This window comes from Miniopterus schreibersii (assembly GCF_964146895.1).
Source record: "Miniopterus schreibersii genome assembly, chromosome: 10".
In the NCBI taxonomy this organism is placed as follows: domain Eukaryota; kingdom Metazoa; phylum Chordata; class Mammalia; order Chiroptera; family Miniopteridae; genus Miniopterus; species Miniopterus schreibersii.
This window is the reverse complement of record NC_138110.1, coordinates 11,318,300-11,341,471: the sequence shown is the minus strand read 5'-3', so window position 1 is coordinate 11,341,471 and position 23,172 is coordinate 11,318,300. Positions and strand designations below refer to the sequence as shown.

At 45.1% G+C, this 23,172-nt stretch overlaps 1 protein-coding gene across 2 annotated transcripts; it reads left to right on the top strand.

Moving 5' to 3' along the window:
• On the top strand, positions 1-21,454 carry SERPINB5 (serpin family B member 5). 2 transcript variants are annotated; one of them, XM_081148688.1, is made up of 7 exons: positions 1-80; positions 7,373-7,547; positions 10,145-10,282; positions 12,514-12,631; positions 15,122-15,264; positions 17,210-17,377; positions 19,722-21,454. In XM_081148688.1, the coding sequence occupies exons 2-7, from the start codon at positions 7,380-7,382 to the stop codon at positions 20,112-20,114; spliced, it is 1,128 nt and encodes a 375-aa protein (XP_081004814.1). In that variant the 5' UTR covers positions 1-80; positions 7,373-7,379; the 3' UTR covers positions 20,115-21,454. The 2 variants fall into 2 exon arrangements, with proteins under 2 accessions (XP_081004814.1, XP_081004813.1); XM_081148687.1 differs by lacking the exon at positions 1-80 and adding an exon at positions 165-266.
• Positions 21,455-23,172: the final 1,718 nt, after the last annotated feature.

Sequence of the window (23,172 nt, the reverse complement as noted above, 5' to 3'; positions counted from 1 at the left end):
GGCCTCTGGAAGCTTGCGGGCAGCCGCAGCTCCAGCCCGAATCATTCCTTCAATCGTGGAGAAGCTGCCAGGAGACATGAGTAAGAGCTGAGCGTGCAGAGTGGGCGGGCTGAGTGCGGCTGGGCGAGGCGGCGGGAGGGGCCGGGCAGGGCCGGGCCAGGTGAGCAGGGCGGCCCGCTGGCCGGAGTTACTTCTACAGCGAGGTCTTCTGAGCCTCGCTTTCCTTTCCCCTTGCCGAGCGTTCCCCAGGCTAACTGTACCTCCAGGTAAGCAAAGGGGGGGGGGGCAGGGCTGGGGAGCTCCATTTTCAGGGCAATTCTTAAAACAAAAGAGGTGCCTGAGCTGATTCGAGATGGTGAACAAAGTTGATATAATGGATTATTTTCAAGGATAGGCTGTGGGCTTCGGGACGGTTGCCCATCACCTCCCACATGGGCAGCATTTCTGGCTCTCGGTCCTTTGGGAACCAGGAGGCCATGTAGGGAGAGAAATCACAGCCACACAAGGTAAGACTATGAAGAAATAACACGCCTGGGAGGCTGTGGTGGTGGTGGTGGTGGGGGGGGGCACAGCAGTGATTGACGGAGGAGAAAGGATTTCTGAGCACACTTTTAGCCCAGTCTTGGAATTAAGAATGCACTTAGCAATGCTTATTTCAGAAAGGGCCTGGTACTCAAGACCTGGAGAAAGTGGAAATGCATTTGAGTGTCTGGGTCACCTTCTTGGCTGGCTTTGTGTGGTTGAGATTCAGACTTCAAAACTGCTCTTCTTTTTGGCATTTTTAAGCAGCTAGTCAGTGTTGATTTACTTGAAACTGCATTCTTCTAGGCAGAAAGTATTCCCTCTCCCTCTTTCTGGGTTCCAGGATACTTAAAACAGGTTACAGGTTTCAAATAGGTGTTCTTGGGCAACTTTTCAAACAGATTGGCTCATGGTTTCTTTTTTATAGTTGCTACTGTTTTTATGGTTTCATTTAAGTGTATCGTACTGAAGATCTGCTTAACATGCCAGGCTGTTCTGTAGACTAGATTCAGAGCTGAGGCGTGTTAGATGTATTTCATCTCAGCCCTCATTCTGTAGATGAAGAGCAGTGGCTCACAGGGGTGCCGAAGTGGTGTTCTAAGTGCCACAGCTTCTAAGTGGCAAGATCAGTAGAATTTGCACCTTCCAGCTCACAGCTTGTGGACGTTTCCGTGACACCATGGGTCACCCCCTGGGTGACCCCCTACAGCCTTAACAGCCTTGTCACCCCCTACATCACTCAAAAGGTTTTGAATAGAATTAGGTGGGCCTCAAGCCTCAGTCCCCACCAGTAGGTGCAAGGATTGGCTGGGCTGCTTGATGGGTGGAGAGAGGGACGCCCGCCTGAAGAAAGGATTCTCCGCAGAAAATGACTCAGCAGGTCATCATCGCTGCTTCCCAACGCTTTGAATTCTGCCACTTCAATCCCTCGGAGTTGTCGGTTGACTTTGAGGGTTGCAACCTCAGCGATTTTGGTCACACTGGCGTGCCCATTCTGGCTCTAGCTTGCTGTTGGGCAGCAGTGGGATGGCTCAGGGGTCAAGATCAGGCTCTGAACAAACAGGAGCAGGTAGGATGTCTCAGGATATTGGAGCAAACAGAGGCTCTCGTGCCATCGAAAATTAGGCACTGGCCTTATTACTGATAGCAGCGTTGTCCTTTGCTGCTAACAGACGTCTCCTCGTGTATGTTTACTCCTTTCGTCTCTTCATTTAATCCTGACATTCTTTCACACTGTACAAGCCGCCAGCTTTCTTATTTTCCTAATGTGTCTGTTTGTTCCCCTCTTGAAGTTAGACGATGGACAGCAGAGGCTGTATTTTCAAGCGTTCTGTTAATTATTCTATTAAGTGAGGCTTCGCAAGGCCATTGCCTAAGGACTGACTACACCAAATACTCAAGATTTTTTCTCCCAGTTTTCTTCATCTGTCGTAGGAGGCAAGTTAGGATGAATGATAACCACAATCCTGACTCTGAACAGGATTTTAAGGAATGAGAAAACTGCACCTGGCCCTGCGTGTGCGTGCATGGACCCGTGTATGGGAGAGCGTGGTGGATGGCCTGGAGGTCGGCCGAACAGATATTGTTCAAAACACAACATGACTGAGAATGAAAGGGGCATGTCAGGACAGCAAACACCCACCAGGACTGTCCCAGGCAAAGCGGGACACGTGGTCAACCTGTCCCTAGGGTGTTATCTCACCCAAATGGTCTACAGACAACACACTTCAGGGCCGTTGGCTTAGATGCATTGAAGACTTTGGAAAGCTTTACACAGGGACCGGTGGCCAGGGGCAGCTGTAAGTCCAGAGAAGCGAGCACATGGTGCTGCTCACGCCCCGCCATTCATTTGGGCCTGCTCGCAGCCTCTGAGGCACGCCAGGTCTTTTTGGTCCACGTTGTTTGCATAGCTAACTCCTACTTGTCTTTAGGACTCACCTTTAGTGGGACTTACCTAGATGTCACTGTCTCTGAGGAGACCTCGCTGAGATTTCTACTATAAGTGACCTCTCTCTCCAAAGGGTTCTCATGGCAACTTGTGCCCCCCCGTGAAAATGCCCACGGCCCATTACCCTCATTGTGCCCCTAGGCCGGCAGCTCCTTGGAGGCGGGGCTCATGCTGGGTTCACCTTTGATTCCTTGACACTTAGCTCAGTGCCTGACACGCATTCGGTACTCAGTTTCTGCTTCTGAAATGCAAGCAATATAGCTTTAATAATTGGCAATCTAAACGGCAGAAAGAGAAGAGGTTCTTCAAGGGGGAAAATTAGAAAAAAGTTTGTGTCGATTAAAAAAACATGCAAAGTATCTTGATATCTCTAGAGAGGTATATTCAGGACATGTAGGAGTTTGGGGACTCTAAAGACTTGACAGAGAAAAAATGTCAGCAAAGACACAGTTGCCGAGGACGGGGGTGAGGTGTGGTTGGACACCGCAGGCTGGGCGCCGGGACAGGTGAAGCCGGGGCCGGTTTTACAGCTGGCTCCCGGCGTGGGTGGCCCAGAGAATGACGCCATCTCTGTCTGCTTCACTTTCCTCCTCTGTAAAAATGAAGACATGGAGCCAGACTGTATCCACGCCAAGATCTTGGCCCACTTGAAAGGTTTATGATTTTAGGACATATTGCAAAAAAACAGGCAACTTCGTGATAAATTCTTACAGCTCTTCGTTGTTCATTTGTTGCATCTGTATTACTACTTAAATTCCCATCTCACTCTTCGCTGGTTAAAAAAAGTGCCTTTTAAACTTCTAAGTGACAGAAACATGCAGTGTTGTCTACATTGGAGCTGTAAACAAAATTCTCTTTATTTGTTATCATCGTTTGAAGGTTTTCATGAAGATCAAAGAAGCTATCTTTGTAACAAAGTGCTGATGAAATGAAGAGAATCTATGGTGGTTTTAGCACTCTGAACAGAAGTCATTAGACATGTAAACTTACTCTGCGGGTTTTGCTCATCTCTACCCCTGTACCCATAATTTTTATGGCATTTGTTACTGAAATGGTCCATGTAGAAACCTGATGTTTTTTCCTGTATGTGTTGCTCACATTGCTAAGATCTGTTTAAAAGCTTTGACTACCTTACAGCATAGGGAGGTGGCCACTGACTGTGGCCCAAGTCATCCCTTTAACTACCTACCCTAGCCTAGATCAGCTCTGCAATGTTTTGGGGTCACTTGGGACCAATGACTGGACAACTGATCAGATTTATCAGGCAATATCTGATTGATGACTTAGCTGGAGATTGTTTGCTCCTACAGCAATTTCCACATCCAGACCCTTTCTGATACCTTTGCCAAGCATCAAACTATGCAGTTGTTGCTGGGATCTCAGCTATTAAGAGCTGCATGACCTTCCTCAATCTGAAGGAGAATTTTCTGAGAAAGGAGATAGTCAGTATATGGATGGGAGGCAGGCCCGTTGGACTTATGCACTGAGGACTCTTATGCAAAGGAAGGGGCTCTGGAAGGAGGGTCTGCACCCATGGGAAAGCCCCAGATATCAGGTGTGTGCCGATTGGCATTCTCCAACAGGGGCCTGGTCTAAGCCTTGAACTGCAACACAGTGTTAACTATGTTGTGTAATTAACTGTACTAAAAGCCACCAGGAGCTTGTACTCAGAGCTACTTAGACTCAGAGTATCTCCGAATGTTATAATGAATGATAGGATAATGCTTCGGTGGAAAAAAATGCTAACAGGAACATTTCCTTACCTTTGACACACTTTGAGGGGTTTGCTGTCAAAGTCCCTCAGCAGATTACTCTGAGGTCTTAAGCACAGGTTTTCTACACAAAGGAAGGCAAACTTTACAAGTAAAGTTATGGATTTATGGATTATGCAAAATTATTCGAATTGCCCTTCTTGGGGGGTAGTAAATGCATTCTGGGAAGAACTCCTTGTGTTTGTTCAAGCACAGTTGGCATGTTTTCATATTATTATTAATGTGATTAGGCCTCAAGTTCTTGAAGCTTTGAGAAGTTTGCAGGGATCTAGGCTGAGACTTCTCTATTTGGTGAAAAAACAGCTCATTCAGGCTTCTCAACTTGGTGGAGAAATTGAATTTTTGTTGTAGACAGACTCAGCATTATCAGTGTTAAATCTGCTGTTGGAGAAAGGGCTCCCCAAATCTTTTGTGAACTTTCTTTTTATTTCCTTGTGGTGGACACACTGGTCCAAACACTCTGCATGCTCCCATTTTGGTCTCACCTAGTGTTGGTCCCTGCAACTGGGGGTGTGCAGTCATCCCTTGGCCCCTGACCCCTCCCCAGAAGAGAGAATAAGCTTGTGGCCTTAAAAGAGTGTGAGATGCCCTCCCTGCTTTCAGATTACCTTGGAATAGGTTTGTGATGAGAAGACTGACCTGAGTTCACTGAGCTGAGTTTGTCAGGGACATAAAGTGAAGAAGGAAGAAGTCATTGGAGGTGACCAGTGAGCATGAACAGGTCGAGAAAACATTTTTGTTAATAAACTTGCTTTTTCAGACTCTAGGATATAATCTTATGAGTCCATCCTACACACAAGTCATATGTCCCTTAAGAGAAAGAATTCTGAAGAAATATTTGAAGATGAGGGGCCCATTCCTTGATCTTAATCTCATGTCTTTACATCTTGAATTTCTGTTCACGTGTAAGGTGCAAAATTGAGATCCTATCCATGCATTCGATTCTATTGCATCCTTGGGTCCTACTGAAGGAAGCCCTCTGTCCTGAGTGGTGTGGCTTTGTCTGATGCCAGGGAGCATGTTCCACCTGACGACCTTCAGTGTCATGCTCCCTCTCCAATGTCATGTTCACTCTCTGGCCTGTGCACATGACTGCGCAGTGTCTGGCTGCTTTGGGGGAAAGCCGCAAGCCTTCATCTATGCACTAGTCACTCAGGGGTGCTAATGTCAATCTATGTTCCTCAGAAACGTGCTGTCTTGGGGTCAGGCAGAGCCTGGTGAGTCCGTGTAGCTCAGCTCTGCTTCTAGAAAGAGCTGTGCCCTGACTGCTCGGTTTATCCCAGCACCTTCAGACTTGATCAGTACCTACAGCACTAGATAAGTAGAACTTCCACTAGAAAAGCAGTTCTCAAACTTGTAAACCTCAGGACCCTTTTACACTCTTCAAATTATGGAGGATCTATTTTTTCTTTCTTTCTTTTTTTTTTTTAAATGTCAGTAATATCTATCAGTATTTACCAAATTAGAAATTAAAACTGGAAAAAAATGTGAAATATTTATTTACTAATTTGTTAAAATGATAATGTTACCATTACATATTAGTAAATATTTATTTACTTGTTCATTACAATAATAATGTCATCGTTACATATAAATACCGATAACATTTTTATGAAAAAATAACTGTTTTCTAAAGTAAAAAGGTGTAGAGACAAGAGTAGCACTTTTTCATTTCTGCACATCTCTTTAACGTTTGGCTTAATAGAAGACACGTTGTATGGCCTCTGGGAAACTCCTCGGTATATCTGTGAGAGATTGAGAGTGAAAAGGCAAATAGTGTGTAAGTATTATTATGAAAATAGTTTTGGCCTCATGGATCCACTGAAAGTGTTGCAAGGGGGTCAAGGGCCACCATTTAGAGGCCCTCAGACTTATAATAAGAGAGTTCAGACAAGACCAAAGCCACTCACCGCTCTTTCCACTTAACCGGGTTCCTTTTTACCTGAAGCTACTCTCTCTTTCTTTTAACTCCACAGACTTGTTACACTGAGCATATGGCATTGGACAGCTGTGCATTTTACTAATATTCTACGTATCTGCCCAAGATATTGCAAACTCGGAGAAGTAGGGACTCGGTGCATTCTTATAATACTATGTACAGGGTCTTCCCAAGTGCATTAACATCAAAAAACAATAACAGCTTCTGTGTATTAAGTATTGCTATGTGCTGGGTGCCTTACGAAGGCATTACTGACTGTCCTGGCCTCCTGGGGCTGCCCTAACAAAGTAACACAAACCAGGCCACTTAAGCAATAGAAATGGGCTCTCCCACAGCCCTGGAGGCCAGAAGTCTGAAATCGAGGTCCCGCAGGGCCATGCTCCCCCTGCAAGCCCCAGAGGAGACTTGGTTCCTTGCTTCTCTCTTAGCTCCAACATCACCAGTGATCCTTGGTGTTCCTTGGCTTGTAGAAGCATCACTCCAATCTCTGCCTGTCGCCACATGGCCTCTCGCTGTGTGTCTTCCTGTCATCTTCCCTCTGGTCATGTCTGTCTCTGTCTGTCCTCCTGTTCTTTCTGATGAGGACACCAGACATATTGGGTTAGGGCCACCCTGCTGACCTCAACTTGATTAAATCTACAAAGACTCTATTTTCAAATAAGGGCACATTCACTAGTAGCCAGGGGTGGGACTTCAATATATCTTTTTAGGGGACACAAGTTCAACCCATAACACTACTAATTATTAAACTGAAGCACGTAAGATTGCTGTGATTTGACTATTTTTTGATGCACAAAAACTTCAATTTTATATGCTTTAACCTAAATCCTAATGGAAAGAGTGTGGATAAATGAAGCCAACTGATTCTGATCAGTATTGTCAACTGTTCTGACCACTTGCTGAGGAAGAGGTGTGATCACCAGGCTCCTGACAATGGCCACTGTGGCCGAGTAGGCCTGAATCTGAAGATTCTGGGCAGAGTTGCTCGCACAGAGGACCTCCCATGCTGGACCATTCAGACCTTAGGGCATTTGCCTGGAAATTTCTTCCCCACTGGCTTTTTAAATCTCATTTAGTGCAAAGTCCCTTCCTCTCTTCTACCCAAGACCATTATTTTGTTTAGGTGGAATTATTGCTGGGTCGGCAGAATGCAGGTAAGAAGACTTTAAAGACCCTTATTCTTTGTTCTAGGCCCACAATGGACGCCCTGCAACTGGCAAACTCAGCTTTTGCAGTTGACCTGTTCAAAAAACTGTGTGAGAAGGAGCCTGCCGGCAATGTGCTCTTCTCTCCAATCTGTCTCTCCACCTCCTTGTCACTTGTTCAAGTAGGAGCCAAAGGTGACACAGCCAATGAAATTGGACAGGTAAGCCCTACACCTTGTTTCTGCTTTGAGCTGCAATAGAGTTATTGGAACCCGTGGGCAGTGCCTACAGAAGAAAGAATGGGGCTCTGTGGTCAGAGCTGCTCAGGATTGAGAGTTGTGACACTTCTAACACTTTCTCAATCTATTTTTAAATGAAAGAAAGGTCATTTACCTGTCCTGCAACCCAGACACCATGTGTGATGGAGAATCTGGGGATCTGCTATTGATCACAGGTTTACCACTAATGAATAACCTTTGGCAAGTCACCTGACATCTTTCTATGTGTTATACTGTAAGAATCAATCAAGGTGGTATCTATGAAATGTTCCACTGCAAATACCCTGACCAGAAAGAATATAAATCTATATTCCTGTCTTATGCACAGAATTTATTATAGCATCAGCTTTATTAATTTTTTTTAAAAAATATATCTTTATTGATTTCAGAGAGAGGAAGAGAGAGGGAGAGAAAGATAGAAACATCAATGATGTGAGAGTCGTCATTGATCGACTGCCTCCTGCACACACCCCCCCCCCCCCCCGCCACTGGGGATCGAGCCCGCAACCCAGGCATGTGCCCTGACTGGGAATCGAACCGAGATCTCTTGGATCCTAGGTCGATGCTCAACTGCTGAGCCACACCCAGCCAGGCAGCTTTATTAATTTTTATTGAGGTATAATGGATATTCAACAGTATATTAGTTTCAGGTATGCACGTTATGATTTGATGTTTGTATATATTGCAAAGTGACCACCACAATAAGTCTAGTTAACATCCACTATCATACATAGTTATATAGGTGTTTTTTTCTTGTGATGAGAAATTTTAAGATCTACTCTCTTAACTTTCAAATATGCAGTGCAGTATCAACTATAGTCACCATGCCTTATTTTACACATTACATCCCCATGCCTTATTTTATAACTGGGAGTTTGTACCTTTTACCCCCTTTACCCCGTTTCTCCCACCTCTGCCCCCCATTTATTTTAGATAGTATGTAAACTCCAATCCATCATTATTCTTATGTTGATCTTCCTAGGTTCAACAGAATCCTTCTTTCCATGAGCTCATAGCATTTAAAAGGGGAACATCTTGAATCTATAACTCCCCAGGTAGTATGACCCAGGAAGTGTTCTTTGGGTCGTGATAAGTGAAGAATTTACACTTGAAATTGAGTGCACTTGAAAAAGAGCCTTTAGTTGTGGGAAGAGGAGCTGAATCTTCTCGCCTGCCTTGCTCACTCAACTGCCCCCTTAATCCCTACCTCATCTCCGATTCCTCATTTCTCATCTCCCACTAGAGGAGGGACAGAAGAGATGACTTCCTGGGAGAGGGTTTGTTCCATAATAATAATAATAATAATAATAATAGTCATGTACAGGCAGTTGTTTCCCCAGCAGTAGTTACCTAGTTTTTAAATCTCTGGTCTTCTTACCTGTCACCAGGCATGAGAGTTATGCACGGCCTTGGACTAGCCAGTGTGACCCTGCAATACTGAGGCTCTGTGACTCATTGGCGCCGCGTGCCCATTTAGTGATGTTACCTGAGGTGTGGCCTCCAGGCACAGTTATCAGGAGTTAGGAGTGAGGAGGGAATCACCTTAGGCTGCCACCAGGTTTTGAGGCACCATGAGGCACGGGAGGTGCTAGGCTATTGATGGGAACAAAAGAAAAGTTAGGAACAAACTCAAAGGATTAAGCCCTCCAGAAGCGACATCCTAGCTTTAAATGGCTTAGAATGGTACTACAAGAATAATTATTAGCATTTTTGAATCCATATGATATTTTAGGTGTTTTACAAATAAAATCTGTAATCCTCATAACAACTCAGAACAGTGGGTATCCAGTGCAGTTTACAGAAGGAAGAGTGAAGCTCTGCAGAGTTGGGCTAGATTCTATTTTACTAGATACAGACGGGCAAAGGCCAGGCCGTCTGATTCTCGCGCACCCAGGGCAGCCGACCATTGATGGTAGCGGCTCACCATAGATGACACACCAGCCCATTTAGCACTTGTCAGAGGAACTAAAGGGACCAGCTGGACCTTGGCTAGAGACGCCTCTACCCTGGAATCTGATACGTGCCTGCTGACTCTCTTTTGCTACTAACCTCTCTCTTCTTATGTCTGAATGGGATGGAGCCTCTAACCCAGCTTCACTCCTTTCCAAGTTAGGAAAGCCTCTGTGTGAGCATTGGGGGCATCCTGTTGAAGAAAGGGCAGAATGTCCCTATAGTTAAATCCAGAGAAGAGTATCTTTATGGCAGCGTTTCTCAATGGGGACAATTTTACCCACTCGCCACTCCCCGGGGACATTTGGCAGTGTCCAGAGACATTTTTGGTTGTCACAAATGGTACCTAGTAAGTCAGAGACGCTGCTAAGCATCCTACAGTACCCAGGACACTGCCTCCACCCCCCACCCTCCCCCAGCAACAGGGACTATCTGCCCGCAGCGCCTGCAGCGCTGAGGCTGAGAAGCCTTGCTTCCCGGGCCGGTGGAGCAGGGAGCTACAGCATCCTCCCGGAGGGGGCAGTTCCCGTGCCCACTGCAGCGGGAGGGCACAATGCTTCATGGGTCACGACTTCTTTCTCTCTTCACAGGTCCTTCATTTTGAAAATGTCAAAGATGTGCCCTTTGGGTTTCAAACAGTGACGTCGGACGTAAACAAACTTAGCTCCTTCTACTCGCTGAAACTAATCAAACGGCTCTATGTGGACAAATCTTTGAATCCATCTACAGTAAGTGGGCCAGTGCCCTTAGCAAGATTTAGCTTTCCCCCAGGTCGGCACCGTCGCGTGGTCAGGCTCATAGTTTTGTCTTGTTTTTTCTTTTCCTGGTAAAACTCACCTCTAGGATGCTCATTTATGATTTGAGGCTAATTACAGATAAATCAGTCCTAGCGGAAGGGTGAATGTAGCAGGATTCAGTTGCAGTCACATCTTCTGGCTTCACATATGGAGCAGCTCGCGGGCCTCCCCCTTAGCTTCCTTTCTCAGAGAGACGGAGAAAGGGGCCGTCAGAAATGCACCTCCACAGATGCAAGGCTGCCTGGGATTCCCACCTTTCTCCTTAAACAGCAGGGCACCCTACCTGGGCCAACTTTTTGGGTTCTCCACCTCATTGTTTGTGAATACATTTTCCTGGTTTTCTCAAAAGCAATACAAAAAATAATAGTAACCGTATGAATCAATAGTTTTCATCAGTCACAAATTGTTTTTGTTTTACTAGGCTGGCTGATCATGAGGGTGCCTAAACTGGTAGTTCTGGGTGTTTAATTTCAGCCATTTCTTGATGGAATCATAAAGAACACGATGGAACCCTTAACTTTGATCCTAGAATAACATAATATTTTTTAAAAATATGTTTTTTATTGACTTTAGAAAGAGAGGAAGGAAGAGGGAGAGAGAGATAGAAACATCGATGAGAAACATTGGTCGGCTGCCTCCTGCACGCCCCCTACTGGGGATCGAGCCAACAGCCCCGGGCGTGTACCCTGAGCAGGAATGGGACCTACGACCTCTGGGGAAAATTTCCAACCAACTGAGCCACACTGACTGGGTTAACATAATATTTTAAAAATCTGTATTTGAAACACATAACCAATATCCTAGACTACAAAGAAGTTCGTTCTCTATGTTAGTAATACAGAGTTGATTCAATTTTTGCTTGGATGGTCAGAATTTTAAGCTTTCCAAATCTAAAAGGTAGACTACCGATTAAATATTTTACCCCAGCTTTATTACTTGCTGCAGTAGCTGTTTGTTTTTCTGGTTGAGATTTCTTGAGAACATTGGTCACTCACATTGCTGTGAGTTTATTCTTGTTGTTTGAAGACGCATATACACAGCCATTTTTCTTCCAACAATCACTCAAGGAAGTGAAATAAAATATTGAGTTGTGACCTAAGTAGAGAAAAAATTTAAAAGCTCCTCAGGTGGTCCTTAAGGAGATGCTTAATCCATTTTGTTGCTGGCAGTGAAGATGGTGGAGGCCATTAGTCTTGCTGAGGCTCCAATGTTCTTAGGTGGTCCCCGCTCTCTCAGTCAAGGGTGACACTTAGTTCCAAAGTTGGGTTACAATGAACAGAATCAAATTGGCTACGGCCATAGCTGCTCTGAAGAAGCTGAAGGAGCCCTGTGTTAGGACATTTAATCAGCTATGTTTAATTTGGTTGAACTTCTATTCAACATTTGAAATTATTTCAACCAAACTAGGAATTGCAAGGAATTTTATTTTAAGACTGTTTTCCATGCTCCTGTTGGTTGTATGGCACCTGCAAATGTACTGGGCTTAATACAGACAGGTGTGGTATGAGGAGGGCCGCCTGAGCAGAACTACCTGAGTGTTAAAAGTGCAAGTTCCTGGCTTCAGATCACTTGAACCAAAATCGATAAGGATGAGATTTAGGGTTTTGCATTTCAACAAGTATTAGGATCACTGCTATGTTCTCTATAGCACTGCTTCAGACTTAATGTGCATCTTGATAAGATGCATGTTCTGGTTCGGTAGGTGTGGCGGCTCTGAGATTCTGCACTGCCAACAAGATTCCAGATGATGAGGCTTTTGGTCCTTGGACCACACTTTGAGTAGCGAGAGTCTACAGAATATTTATTTCAGTGAGAATAAGAGTTTTCTGCTCATAAAGTTCTCTTTTCTGTACATTTCTTCTATTCTAAGACACATATATGTATATACATTTTAATGTTTCTGAAATCACATTTGATGAATGCATTTAATAATTGATATTGTTTTAGAATTAAAGGAATGAAACATTCAGTACAAAGATAATTCATTGATTTCTCCATGAAGTTTCAATTTCTCCATGAGGTTCACTGAATAGTTCTGATTTTGAAAGTGTGTACATAGCAATAGACACTTAGAAGTCCTTTTGTTAGCACTGTGTGGCAACGTGGTATTTTGACTACAGACTGGGTGTACTTTGTGATTTCATGAGTGGGCTCCTTTTCAGGAGTTCATCGGCTCTACGAAGAGACCCTATGCAAAGGAGATGGAAACTGTTGACTTCAAAGATAAATTGGAAGAAACGAAAGGTCAGATCAACAACTCAATTAAGGATCTCACAGACGGCAAGTATATCTCCCTATCCTGCGCCCTTCCTTCTTCTCATGAATCTTTCTGCCAAGCCAAAAATTGAACACCTGGAGGAGTCCTGAGATGTTTTCAGTACAGAAACTAAATTCTTGCCCATCGAGCCATTTCAACAACTTAGATTTCTGGGCCTTTCCACCATCATATCGTTTGACAGAAATTCCCGGTGTTCCAGTTTTACTTAGTCTACTTGCCTTGCTCTCCACCTAGCTGTCCCGCATCCTCCGGGAACCTCAGCCCTGCCTCTAACAAGTCTCGCTTTGGGCAAGTCCTGAGTCCGGTTTTTCCAATCTGGACACGAAGGGCTTGGATTGTAACTTGATGATTCCTGAGGACACTTTTAGCTCAAACATCTACAAGTTTATTAAGGAGAAAGGGATAGTCTTAGGTAATCAAATATTTGTATAGAAAAAAAATAAAACAAAACAAATCATAGTGGATGGAAACGTGTCCTCAGTCTCACAACTCCTAGAACCAATCAGTCCTCTAATAGTCCCCGGGTCTCCTCTCCAGCATCTACCTGGTCCTGCTCCAGGCTCAGTGCTTCCCTCAGGCCTCTCCTTTCCCTGAATCTTCCCTCCATTAAAATTCTGTGAGTCTTCCTTGGTAGAAAAGAATTGGAAGTAAGATGATTTTTGAGTGCAGATCAGGGTACATGTCTCCGTTCCCAGGAACATATTTATATTTACATAGGGAGGAACCTATTGAGACACAGCGCCTCACTGTGAAGGCATGAATGGTAGTGATAGATTTTTCAGGCACCAGTGTAGTCTGGTGAGGGACACGCTTCTGCGGCAGGGACACACACTTCTTGTATGAATGGCCAGAGCTGCCCTGGCACTAGGAGGATTCAGGAATGATAGAGTCCACACCATAGCTGCAGAGTGAGAACATGGTAAAAACATGCCTTGGAGTCTTCAAGACCTTAGATTCAAATCCAGACTGCCACCTATAAACTGAAGTGTTTGGATATAGAACCTCAGTTTACTGAACTGTAAAATGGGAAATATGTTATCTAATCTAATCTTAACATGTTGTTGTGAGGATGAACTTGAATAATGTGTGCTAACTGATAATGTGTAATAGCCAAGATAAAGATGGTAACCAGAGACATGCGTGCTCACACGCAAATGTATGCACACATAATATATTTGTTATTGGAGTGAAGTCCCTGTGCCTTCATATGTAGAGAAAAAACTGGTATAACATCAGGTTAAACACAGTTATCAGCAATATGCAGCTCCTGTTTAAATTGCTGTGTAACAGTTTTGCTTTTAGAATTTTTAAATAATAGTATTTTCCCTTTAGGGGCCTTTGTTTTAAAATCTTCATGAATTTAAGGTTTTTCCTGAGGGATCTAGTTCAGTGAAAAGACCTCTGAGTTTGGAATCAGGAGCTCGAGGTTTCAGCTGAAACACTGCCACTCCCCCGCTCCCCTCTTCTCTGCCTTCGGGTTTCCTCACTGACACTGTTACATGTTCACGTGTCCAACATGTCTCAGCACTGGCAGCACAGTGACACGATTAGCAGGTCCCAGAGCAAAATGCAACTGTAGGGCCCTTTATTTAAATGTGTATTAATTTTAAGATGGTGACAGCTGAGCATTAAACCTGTGAAGGGTCCTTCACACATAGGTCACAGGCCCCTGAAGTGGGCCCTGAGATTAGGTAAATGAAAATCCTTTGCAAAAAACATTAGTACTATTCAAATACGAGGACTTGATTTCATTAGGGGGCTATCATGGCTGAACTGTTGCGCTGTTGGGGGTTTAAGCTCTGTGATAAGTACAATTGTGATGGAACCAGCTGACCTTGGTGCGAACCAGCTGCCACTTGGGGAGGGGGCGGAGAGCCAAAGGTGAGGAGGAGAGCGCTGTCCTCGGTCACACCTGCTTTCCAACTGAGTGAACTGGAAAGCTGCCCGGCCTCTGGGAGCCTCAGTCTCCTCCACTATAAAATGGGGACAAGGATCTTTGCCTTATGGGATCACAGTGAGAGACGCGAGCTGATCCAAGTGAAAATGCCAAGCATGTTCATGCATTTTCACTCCCGAGCACAGGCCTTGGGTCCTGATCCCACCTTTGCTCGAGTGTCATCTTGGGTGCGTGCATTACACCCTGCCTCGGCCTCATCTGTAAAAGGGGAGAGATGCACGATGCGTGTGCATTAATGCCTGGGCAGGTGGCTGGCTCAGGGTGAGCCTCTGGTAGCTTGTGTCTTTTCCTCTCCTTTCCTTCCCCTCCGTCCCCCCTCCTCCTTCTCCCTGGGTGTCTTTTAAGTCCAGCTGTGGCAAGATGTAAGGCGGAAAGAAGGCCTGCTGAAATGAGGGGGTCTGGCGCTCAGACCCTCCCTGGTGCAGGGCATGGCTCTAGCAAGTGTCACACCCGCAGTGAGTGGACCATCCTGTGCGTGGCAGGTGTGGTTGAGAATAACCCCGTGTGATCTGTGCTTTCTTAAAATCGTTTGCAGGCCACTTTGAGGACATTTTATCCAACAACCATGTAAATGACCAGACCAAAATCCTTGTGGTTAATGCTGCCTACTTCATTGGAAAGTGGATGAAGAAATTTCCTGAGTCAGAAACCAAAGAATGCCCTTTCCGGGTCAACAAGGTATGTGGGGCAGCGCGTCGGAGGGTCCCAGCTATAGATCTGAAAATTATAGCAACAGACGGGCGCGTGGGAGTTCACCCAGTGAGGGGAATGAAGGCTGGGGCGGTGCGCCTTCCCTGGGAGGGAAGAACCACGACCCAGAGCCTCTCACTCTTCCCAGAAGGTTCTCAGGGCCTGAGCTGAGCGAGGGCTCGTAGAGCTTGCAGCCCAGTGGGTAAAACTGGAAAACGGCAACAAATCTTCAGGACCGTTAGCAAGAAAGACAAAGAAACAAACCAAATCCTAACCTCAGAGGCCTTTGAATCATCCTGAAACCTGGGCCCTTTGAGAGTCTTGGTCCAAGTTAATACCCTCCTCTGGTCTGGTCCCCATCTGTTCATAGTGAAGTAAATGGTTCGGATATGTAAGCGTGTAGGGTGAGTTGGGGCCCATGTTGGCTGTGAAGGAAAAGTCCCGCTTACTCCCTGCCGCTCTGGGCATCGCCACACGGATGAAAGAGAGACCTGTTTGCAGGGAAGCGTCACACAGATGAAAGAGAAACCTGTTTGCAGGGAAGCGTCACACGGGTGAAAGAGAAACCTGTTTGCAGGGAAGCCTCCTTAATGCCCCTGAGTCACTACCGGGGCCGTATGCATGTGAAAAAAATTCTCATGGATAGGTGAAGAGCCTCTTCTAAAAAGGAATCCAGAGAGCCGAGACTGGAAAATCGGCCCATGTCATTAGTCTGTGACGATGATGCGATTTGTCTCATTGGACGGGATCTGACTTGCGCTCAGGACACAGACCGAGTCCCATGCCCCAGGTAGCACAATCCCCGAAGGGAGCGCATTTACCCGGTAGCTCCCGTGACTTCGTTCTAGCTTTCAAGTTTCTCCCAGCACTGTGGGTACCTAGCATTCATCACTTTTGTTTTTGCCAAATATTATAATGGCACCTTCTTAACGCTACCACCCAGGAAGAGAAGGCCTTCCAGATAACGATTTATACCTGGGTTAGCTGGACTGGCGTTTGGTACTTTTTCTTTGTACCCACAGAATTTTGTTCTCATTACCAACAAGTGCACTTTTCATAGTGAAATCTAATTATTTATACTTAGCTAGATCCGTCCTGAGTGCATGGGTTTTGTAAAGGCAGGAATAATGCCTGATTCATCTTGGTTTCTATAACTCCTGGCCCAGCCCCTGGTACATTAGCAGGTGCTCAGCAAATGTTTGTTGAATGAATGACTCATTCCTAAGGGTCAGTTTCAATAAACAGCCAAAGGCAGAGCAAGCCTGACTGGCCTTTGGGACCACCACGGGTCTTTATACAAGATCCATTGGGCATTTTCACTGGGAGAGGACAATCATGGCAGAGAGGGCTGCTTACCTCTTCAAAATATCCGAGCGCCCAAGGGGGGGAGCCCAGCCCTTCCTCCACTTCCTCTATAATGCAGGGTCATTACTTTTCCTCTGTTTCCCTTGACTGGCTTTTGTCAGCCCCTGAATTTTTTGAGTGATTTCACTCATGTTCAGTGGTGTCTCCTTTAAGGGCTAGACTAAATTGATGAAGTTATATTATTAAAAGTTTAGTATAGTGCCTATTCTGACAAAGGTGGATACACACACACACACACAAATTTATGCATTTCTAACCTAATAAAAAGGCCTACTTTTAATTTCCCCTTCTTACAAAGAAAGAAAACAAATATTTGAGGTGTTTCATGTAATTATAACAAGAACAGTTAACGTATATATGTGTGTGTGCATATGTGTGTGCATATGTGTGTGCGTGTGTGTATACGTGTGTGTGCATGTGTGTATATGTGTGTGTGCATGTGTGTATATGTATGTGTACATATAAAAGTATAAGCCATCGTGTTTTATGGGGGAAAAGAAAATGTATATGTATATATGCACTTGCTTGAATTGCAAAGCAAGCAGCCAGAGTTGTTTTCCTGTTCCAGACAGACACCAAGCCAGTGCAGATGATGAATCTGGAGGCCACGTTCTGCATGGGCAACATCGACAGTGTGAACTGCAAGGTCATAGAGCTCCCCTTTCAAAACAAGCACCTCAGCATGCTCATCCTGCTGCCCAAGGACGTGGAGGATGAGTCCACGGGCCTGGAGAAGGTGAGGGGGGAGTGTGGGCGGCACCAACGAGCCCCCTACGGTGGCATGGACTGCCCTGGGCGGGCCGGGGAAGGGGCCGCAGCCCTGCCTCACGCCTCACTTGCTCTGTCACCTCCAAGGGTTTGTTCCTCCTTAATGTTCAAAACAGCCAACATTTACTTGGCACTTACAGTGTGCCCAGAACTATAAATTCTCTACGTGCACCATCTCATTAACTCTCACAACAGGCCTAGGAGTTAGAAATGATCACCACAGTCGTTCACCGCCAGGGAACTGAGGCACAGAAGGGGGGTAGGTAACTGCTCCAGGGTCACATAACTCATCGGTGGTTTGTAGAATTGAATTTGAGCCAGGGAAGTTGGAATCCGTGTTCTTAACTCTAGACTAGAGTTTCTTATCATTAGCATCTTGCATCAACTCAGAGCATTGGTTAAACAACTGTTGAGCCAGTACTGATACACGATGATCACTCAAGTCCACAGTTTACACTGCGGTTCACTCTGTGTCGTGAATTCTACGAGTTTTGAAAAGTTCTTTCCATGCACACACATATAGATGAATTTTACTATGCTTTGTAGTTCATACAGGTTATCAGAGGCGCAAGACTGAAACACGGCAGAGGTTTTATTTACTTGTGAAGGACATAGCTTCCTCTCCGCTGGCCAGCCTGGTCCTGCGGCCACTGCCCTCCCTCACCCTCCAGCCTCCCTGCTTCCCTCCCCCGGGCCTCGGCCTGGCCAGGGAGAAGGAGGGCGTCCTTGAGGAACCCAGGGGTCACCCGCTGCATTGCCAGTCACCGCTCAGTGACTCCTCACTCTCTAGGGTTGAGGCAACTTGGCCACAGCTCACCTGCTCCTTCGGCTCTCACTGTGCCTGCTCTGCCATTTGTCCACTGAATTCTCAGTCCGCCTCCACTCTTTCACTCACTGTCTTTCTTTTTCACCCTACTTCATGCCTTCATCTCATTTTCTCCATTGGCGATTATTTAGCACTTTACTTACTTAAAACATCTTAATTTTTTTTTTTTTCCATATTAAAGTACAGAACGAAAGGAGCAAGTTAAGATTTGCTCTGTGAAGAATTTTATGATGAAACCATTTTATGCTTTATTTCATATCTCTCATTAAAAATGTTCTAACAAAATATGTTGTTGAACCCAATATTTCCAAAACACTATCATTTCAACATGCAATCGATGTAAAAATTATAAACGAGATATTTTACATCCTTTGTCTGTAGTAAGTCCTGGGAATCTGCTGTGTATTTCACAGGCAGAGCATTTCTCAGTCCTCACGTTCACGTTTCAGGTGTCCATAGCCATGTAGTGGACATTGTATTGGACGGTACAGGCATAGAGGTTTCCTGTTGGGATGGATGAGTGTTTAGGTTCTATGCAGGTTTAAGAATATAACCTGCTATTTTTTCCAGATTTATTGAAGTATAATTAAATAAAATTGTAAGATACTTAAAGTGTACAATAGGATAATTTGATAAATGTATAAATTATAAAAGGGTTCCTCCCATCCAGTTTATTAACACACCTATCACCTCATATACTTATCTTTTTATCTCTCTTTTTTTTTTTAAAAAAAAACCAACCAACTGAAATGGATGCATTCATTGCCTATACCCGTAAAGAATGACCACAGACAGTTCAGATCCTCATTCTTAAAAGAGCTCACTTTAGCTTCAATTTGAGTTATTCAATTTTTTTTTAATATATCTTTATTGATTTCAGAGAGAGGAAAGGAGGGGGAGAGAGAGAGATAGAAACATCAATGATGAGAGAGTCATTGATTGGCTGCCTAGCCCGCAACCCGGGCAAGTGCCCTGACCGGGAATTGAACCCCGATCGCCTGGATCCTAGGTCGATGCTCAACCGCTGAGCCACGCCCGGCCGAGCTGAGTTATTAAGTCTGATGTCATGCCCAGTACATGGAAATTCTGGATTTCCTAGTAGAGAAATCAAAATAAGCATTGGAGAAATATTATGTATGAAAACCCTTCTAATTTTGTATTTATTTCACTATTATTTATGCAACGCCATAATCCACGCATTTGTTTCTATAAAGCTCCTCTGAAGCTTAAAAGAGCTGCCCCCATAAATTTCAGTGCGAAGGGGCCGCAGATGTAGCGGAGGGTGGAGACCAATGCTAGGCGGGGGGTCTTTTGAAAGAGAAACTGGTCACATACCAAAGCTGCAGGGCTGATTTTATTTTTGATGGTCCTTGGGTACTGCTTCGACACTGGGCTCATGTGACACGTGTTTCTCATCAGCAGGGCGTTTTGCCATCAGAAATTAAAAATATATATATATCATTTCCTCTCCTTTTTGTTCCTTCAGGTTGAAAAACAGCTCAGCTCAGAGACGCTGCTGCAGTGGACCAATCCCAGCACCATGGCCAATGCCAAAGTCAAACTCTCCATTCCAAAATTTAAGGTGGAAAATACGATTGATCCCAAGCCTAGTCTGGAAAACCTAGGGCTGAAAAGTACCTTTGACGAGAATACATCTGATTTCTCTGGAATGTCAGAGGCCAAGGGAGTGGCGCTCTCAAACGTCATTCACAAAGTGTGCTTAGAAATCAGCGAAGACGGTGGGGATTCCATAGAGGTGCCGGGCTCGCGAATCCTGCAACACAAAGATGAATTCAGGGCCGACCACCCGTTTATTTACATCGTCAGGCACAACAAAACTCGAAACATCATTTTCTTTGGCAAGTTCTGTTCTCCTTAAGTGGCAGAGCCCAGGTTAAGTCCCACCTGACTTTTCTGTACACTGCATCCAGAGAGTCCCTTTCTAAATACGATGCATTAATGCTGCTGGATGAGGAATGCCCTGGTGCTGGCCATATGTAGCCCTCACACTAATAGACCCTTTCTCCCAGTCTTTTCTTTTATGCCCCCTTCCCACCCATCAGAGACAATGCTCTGAATGAAAAGGAAATATATATTCATTATTTGTCATATTATGTAGGGTTATGGGCAGAAATGCAATTTTTCACAAAGAAAATTCTTATGAGGAGGATCTGTAGGATTTTATTCCTGGAGCTTTGCCTTTCTTCATTGGGATACAGAATGTTCCAGGCTTTCTCACATCCCCGAAAGACTAAAGGAACTGTGGTTCATGGGATATGCCAAACTTTCCTGGCTCCAGGGAACTTGAGCACATGTTCAGGTTACTGTAGATCCACAGCTCCTTATGCTAAACCCCACGGGACAAATGTTTTCTTCAAACTCTGATTTTTTTGGGCTTTTAGGAAGATAATATGTTGCACAAACTGTATGTTATGGAAGTCCGTTGAAAGAGTCTGAAACAGCACCCTCTATATAAATCGATACCTTGATATTTCTGCCATAAAAATGTAGAATATTGACACAAAGTGGATAAAGACTCTACGCGGCCCGTCAGTGACAGGCTTTGCTGACAAGTGGCATATGCCACCACCTCGTGAACAAGCCTCGTTTTCAGAACTTTTTGAGATTTTTGGAATGTTGACTAAGAAATTGCAGGCCTACGGTAGCTGACTTGCAGCCCGTCAAGGGGAAGCTCAGATCTCATGAACAATTCATGTTCACCTTTGATAGGATGACCACCTGGTCATTGGGTTGGGGACAGACCACTGGCTGGGGCTTGTAAGTGACTCAACAAGGTTTTGGATGTTTGGCAACCAGGGTCTTAAAAAACACAGAAACCTTCATGGTAGCCAGTAAGAGAGTTTTATGAGTGTTGAGGGAACTTGTCTCTTTCTAATGTGATTTCTACACCTTTAGAAAATATAACTCAAACTATTGAAGTGCTCATGCTGCTTTGACACATATTTCTCCCAAGTCTGCGGGTTTGGTTACTATAGATAGCTAGTCAGTCACTTGAATTAACAGTAATTTTTAAAGTTGATCTGATAAGTTACCTATAAGTTCACATGTTAATTCACTATCAAAAGAGCATGTTAACTGAAGATTTTGTGACAATCCATCTTCATTTCTTCTTTGTAAATAGGTTCCACTTTCTTCTTGCTCCAAGAGATCAATATAAAATTTCTTTTATGCTCTCGACAATAAAATATTATTAAACTCCGTGTCTTGTGTTTTTCCCCATAAAGTTAGATTTACTATTTTGAAATAGAACCAAGCCATTTATTTATAAAGGCACTCCTGTACATAAATGCTTTTTTTGGGGGGGGCGGGGGGTTGATGTGGAATGAGAAGGAATGAGAATAATTACTGCCCCGCCCCCTTGTCTTCCTCTCTCCCCACCCCCAGCTCTTGCTTCCTCCTCTATCCCCTCTCCTCCTGGGGGGGGGGGGGGAAGAGGGGGGTGCAGGGGAGCCCAGAAGGACTTTCAGCTACATGCAAGTGTATCATGGAGTGGAGGCCTTTGGGCCCAGCCTCAAAATGTAATTTCATCAGGTAAGCTGTATATGCTTGAAATGTTTTCTTGTTAAGTACATTTTCCTCAATGTCATGTGCATTTGTTTTAAATTACTTATGGTGTCTCTGAACTGAATATTGCACATAGCCCTTTCCCTGTCCCCACAGTGAGCCTAAATAGAATGCATCCCCCCTTGCAATAAATGTTGAGGACCCAAAGTGACAAGAGCCCCACATTCGAGGAAGAAAAGACCATTTGTGAGCAATGGCTGGGAGTGGCCCAAACCAGGATTTCCCACTCTTGGCTCCTTACCGCCCTTCTCTAGGCTGTGAAATAGGAAGTAGGAAGGACCGAAAAAGCTCCGTGAGTCTTTAGGGGAGGGGAGATTAGTGCCTCTTCAAGCCAAGTGTTCATGGAGCCTACAGCCTCTCTCCTGGCGTTTAGAAAGCACTGAGATTTTATATTAGCTCTTGCCTAGGATAGCCTAACCCAGGGGTTTTCAACACGGAGAACAGCCTCGAGAGGGAGCGGAGGGTCCCTGCTTGCTTTCACGGCAGTGAGGTGTGCAGGCAGCCAGGCTTGGTGATTCTGGGACTCTGCTCCAAAGGTCTGCCTGGTGAGGGGGTGGGGTCTCCAAGGGTCCCACAAGAGCACCCCAGGAAGAAGAGGATGTTTGGCACCTCTCCCACGGGATACTGGATTCCAACTGCACCAGTCAAGTAAGGTTCTTAGGGCTCACCTCTCCTTCCTTCCCTGGCCCCACAAGTCGGGTGCTGTGGGAGGAGAGGAAGGGCAAGGGGGTAAATGGTGGGGAGCCACCTCCGCCTCTGTCCCCCTGTTGGGTAGCGAGTCTGAATCAGACCCCAACTGTGGTGGATGCAGTGTCCCAGTCAAAGGAATGATGTTCTGGGTTAAGAGAATTCTGGGCTTTTTCATTTCTGAAAATGTCTTTGTTTAAACATGAAAGTACCTAGAGGGTATTAGTTAGGGGATTTGGTTCAGGGGAGGGGGGGGCACTGGAAACAAAGATTCAGCTGCCTTTTCCCAGTACCCTGCCAGTCCAGTTCACCAACGAACTGGTTACAAGTTCATCATCTCATCACATCAAATATATGAGGAAGAAACGGTGACCTCGTCTTATAAACAAGGATTCTGAAACAAAGGACAGTGATAGAGTCCACTCAAGGTCACAGAGCTAACGGAAGCTGATGGCTGGGTTTGACCTCAGGCCGACTGAGCCCAGAGCTAGAGCTCTGACCTCTGTACTCGATGCCACCCTCTTCCAACTGGCACTGACCCTCGACAGGCTGCTGCTGAATGCACCTGGAAGAATCCCTCTCTCCTCCATGCCGTCTCCATTTTAGGATTCCCAAAGATCTGCCTCATTCCGGCAGTCCTTTTTTGTCAGCCAAAACATCCCTAG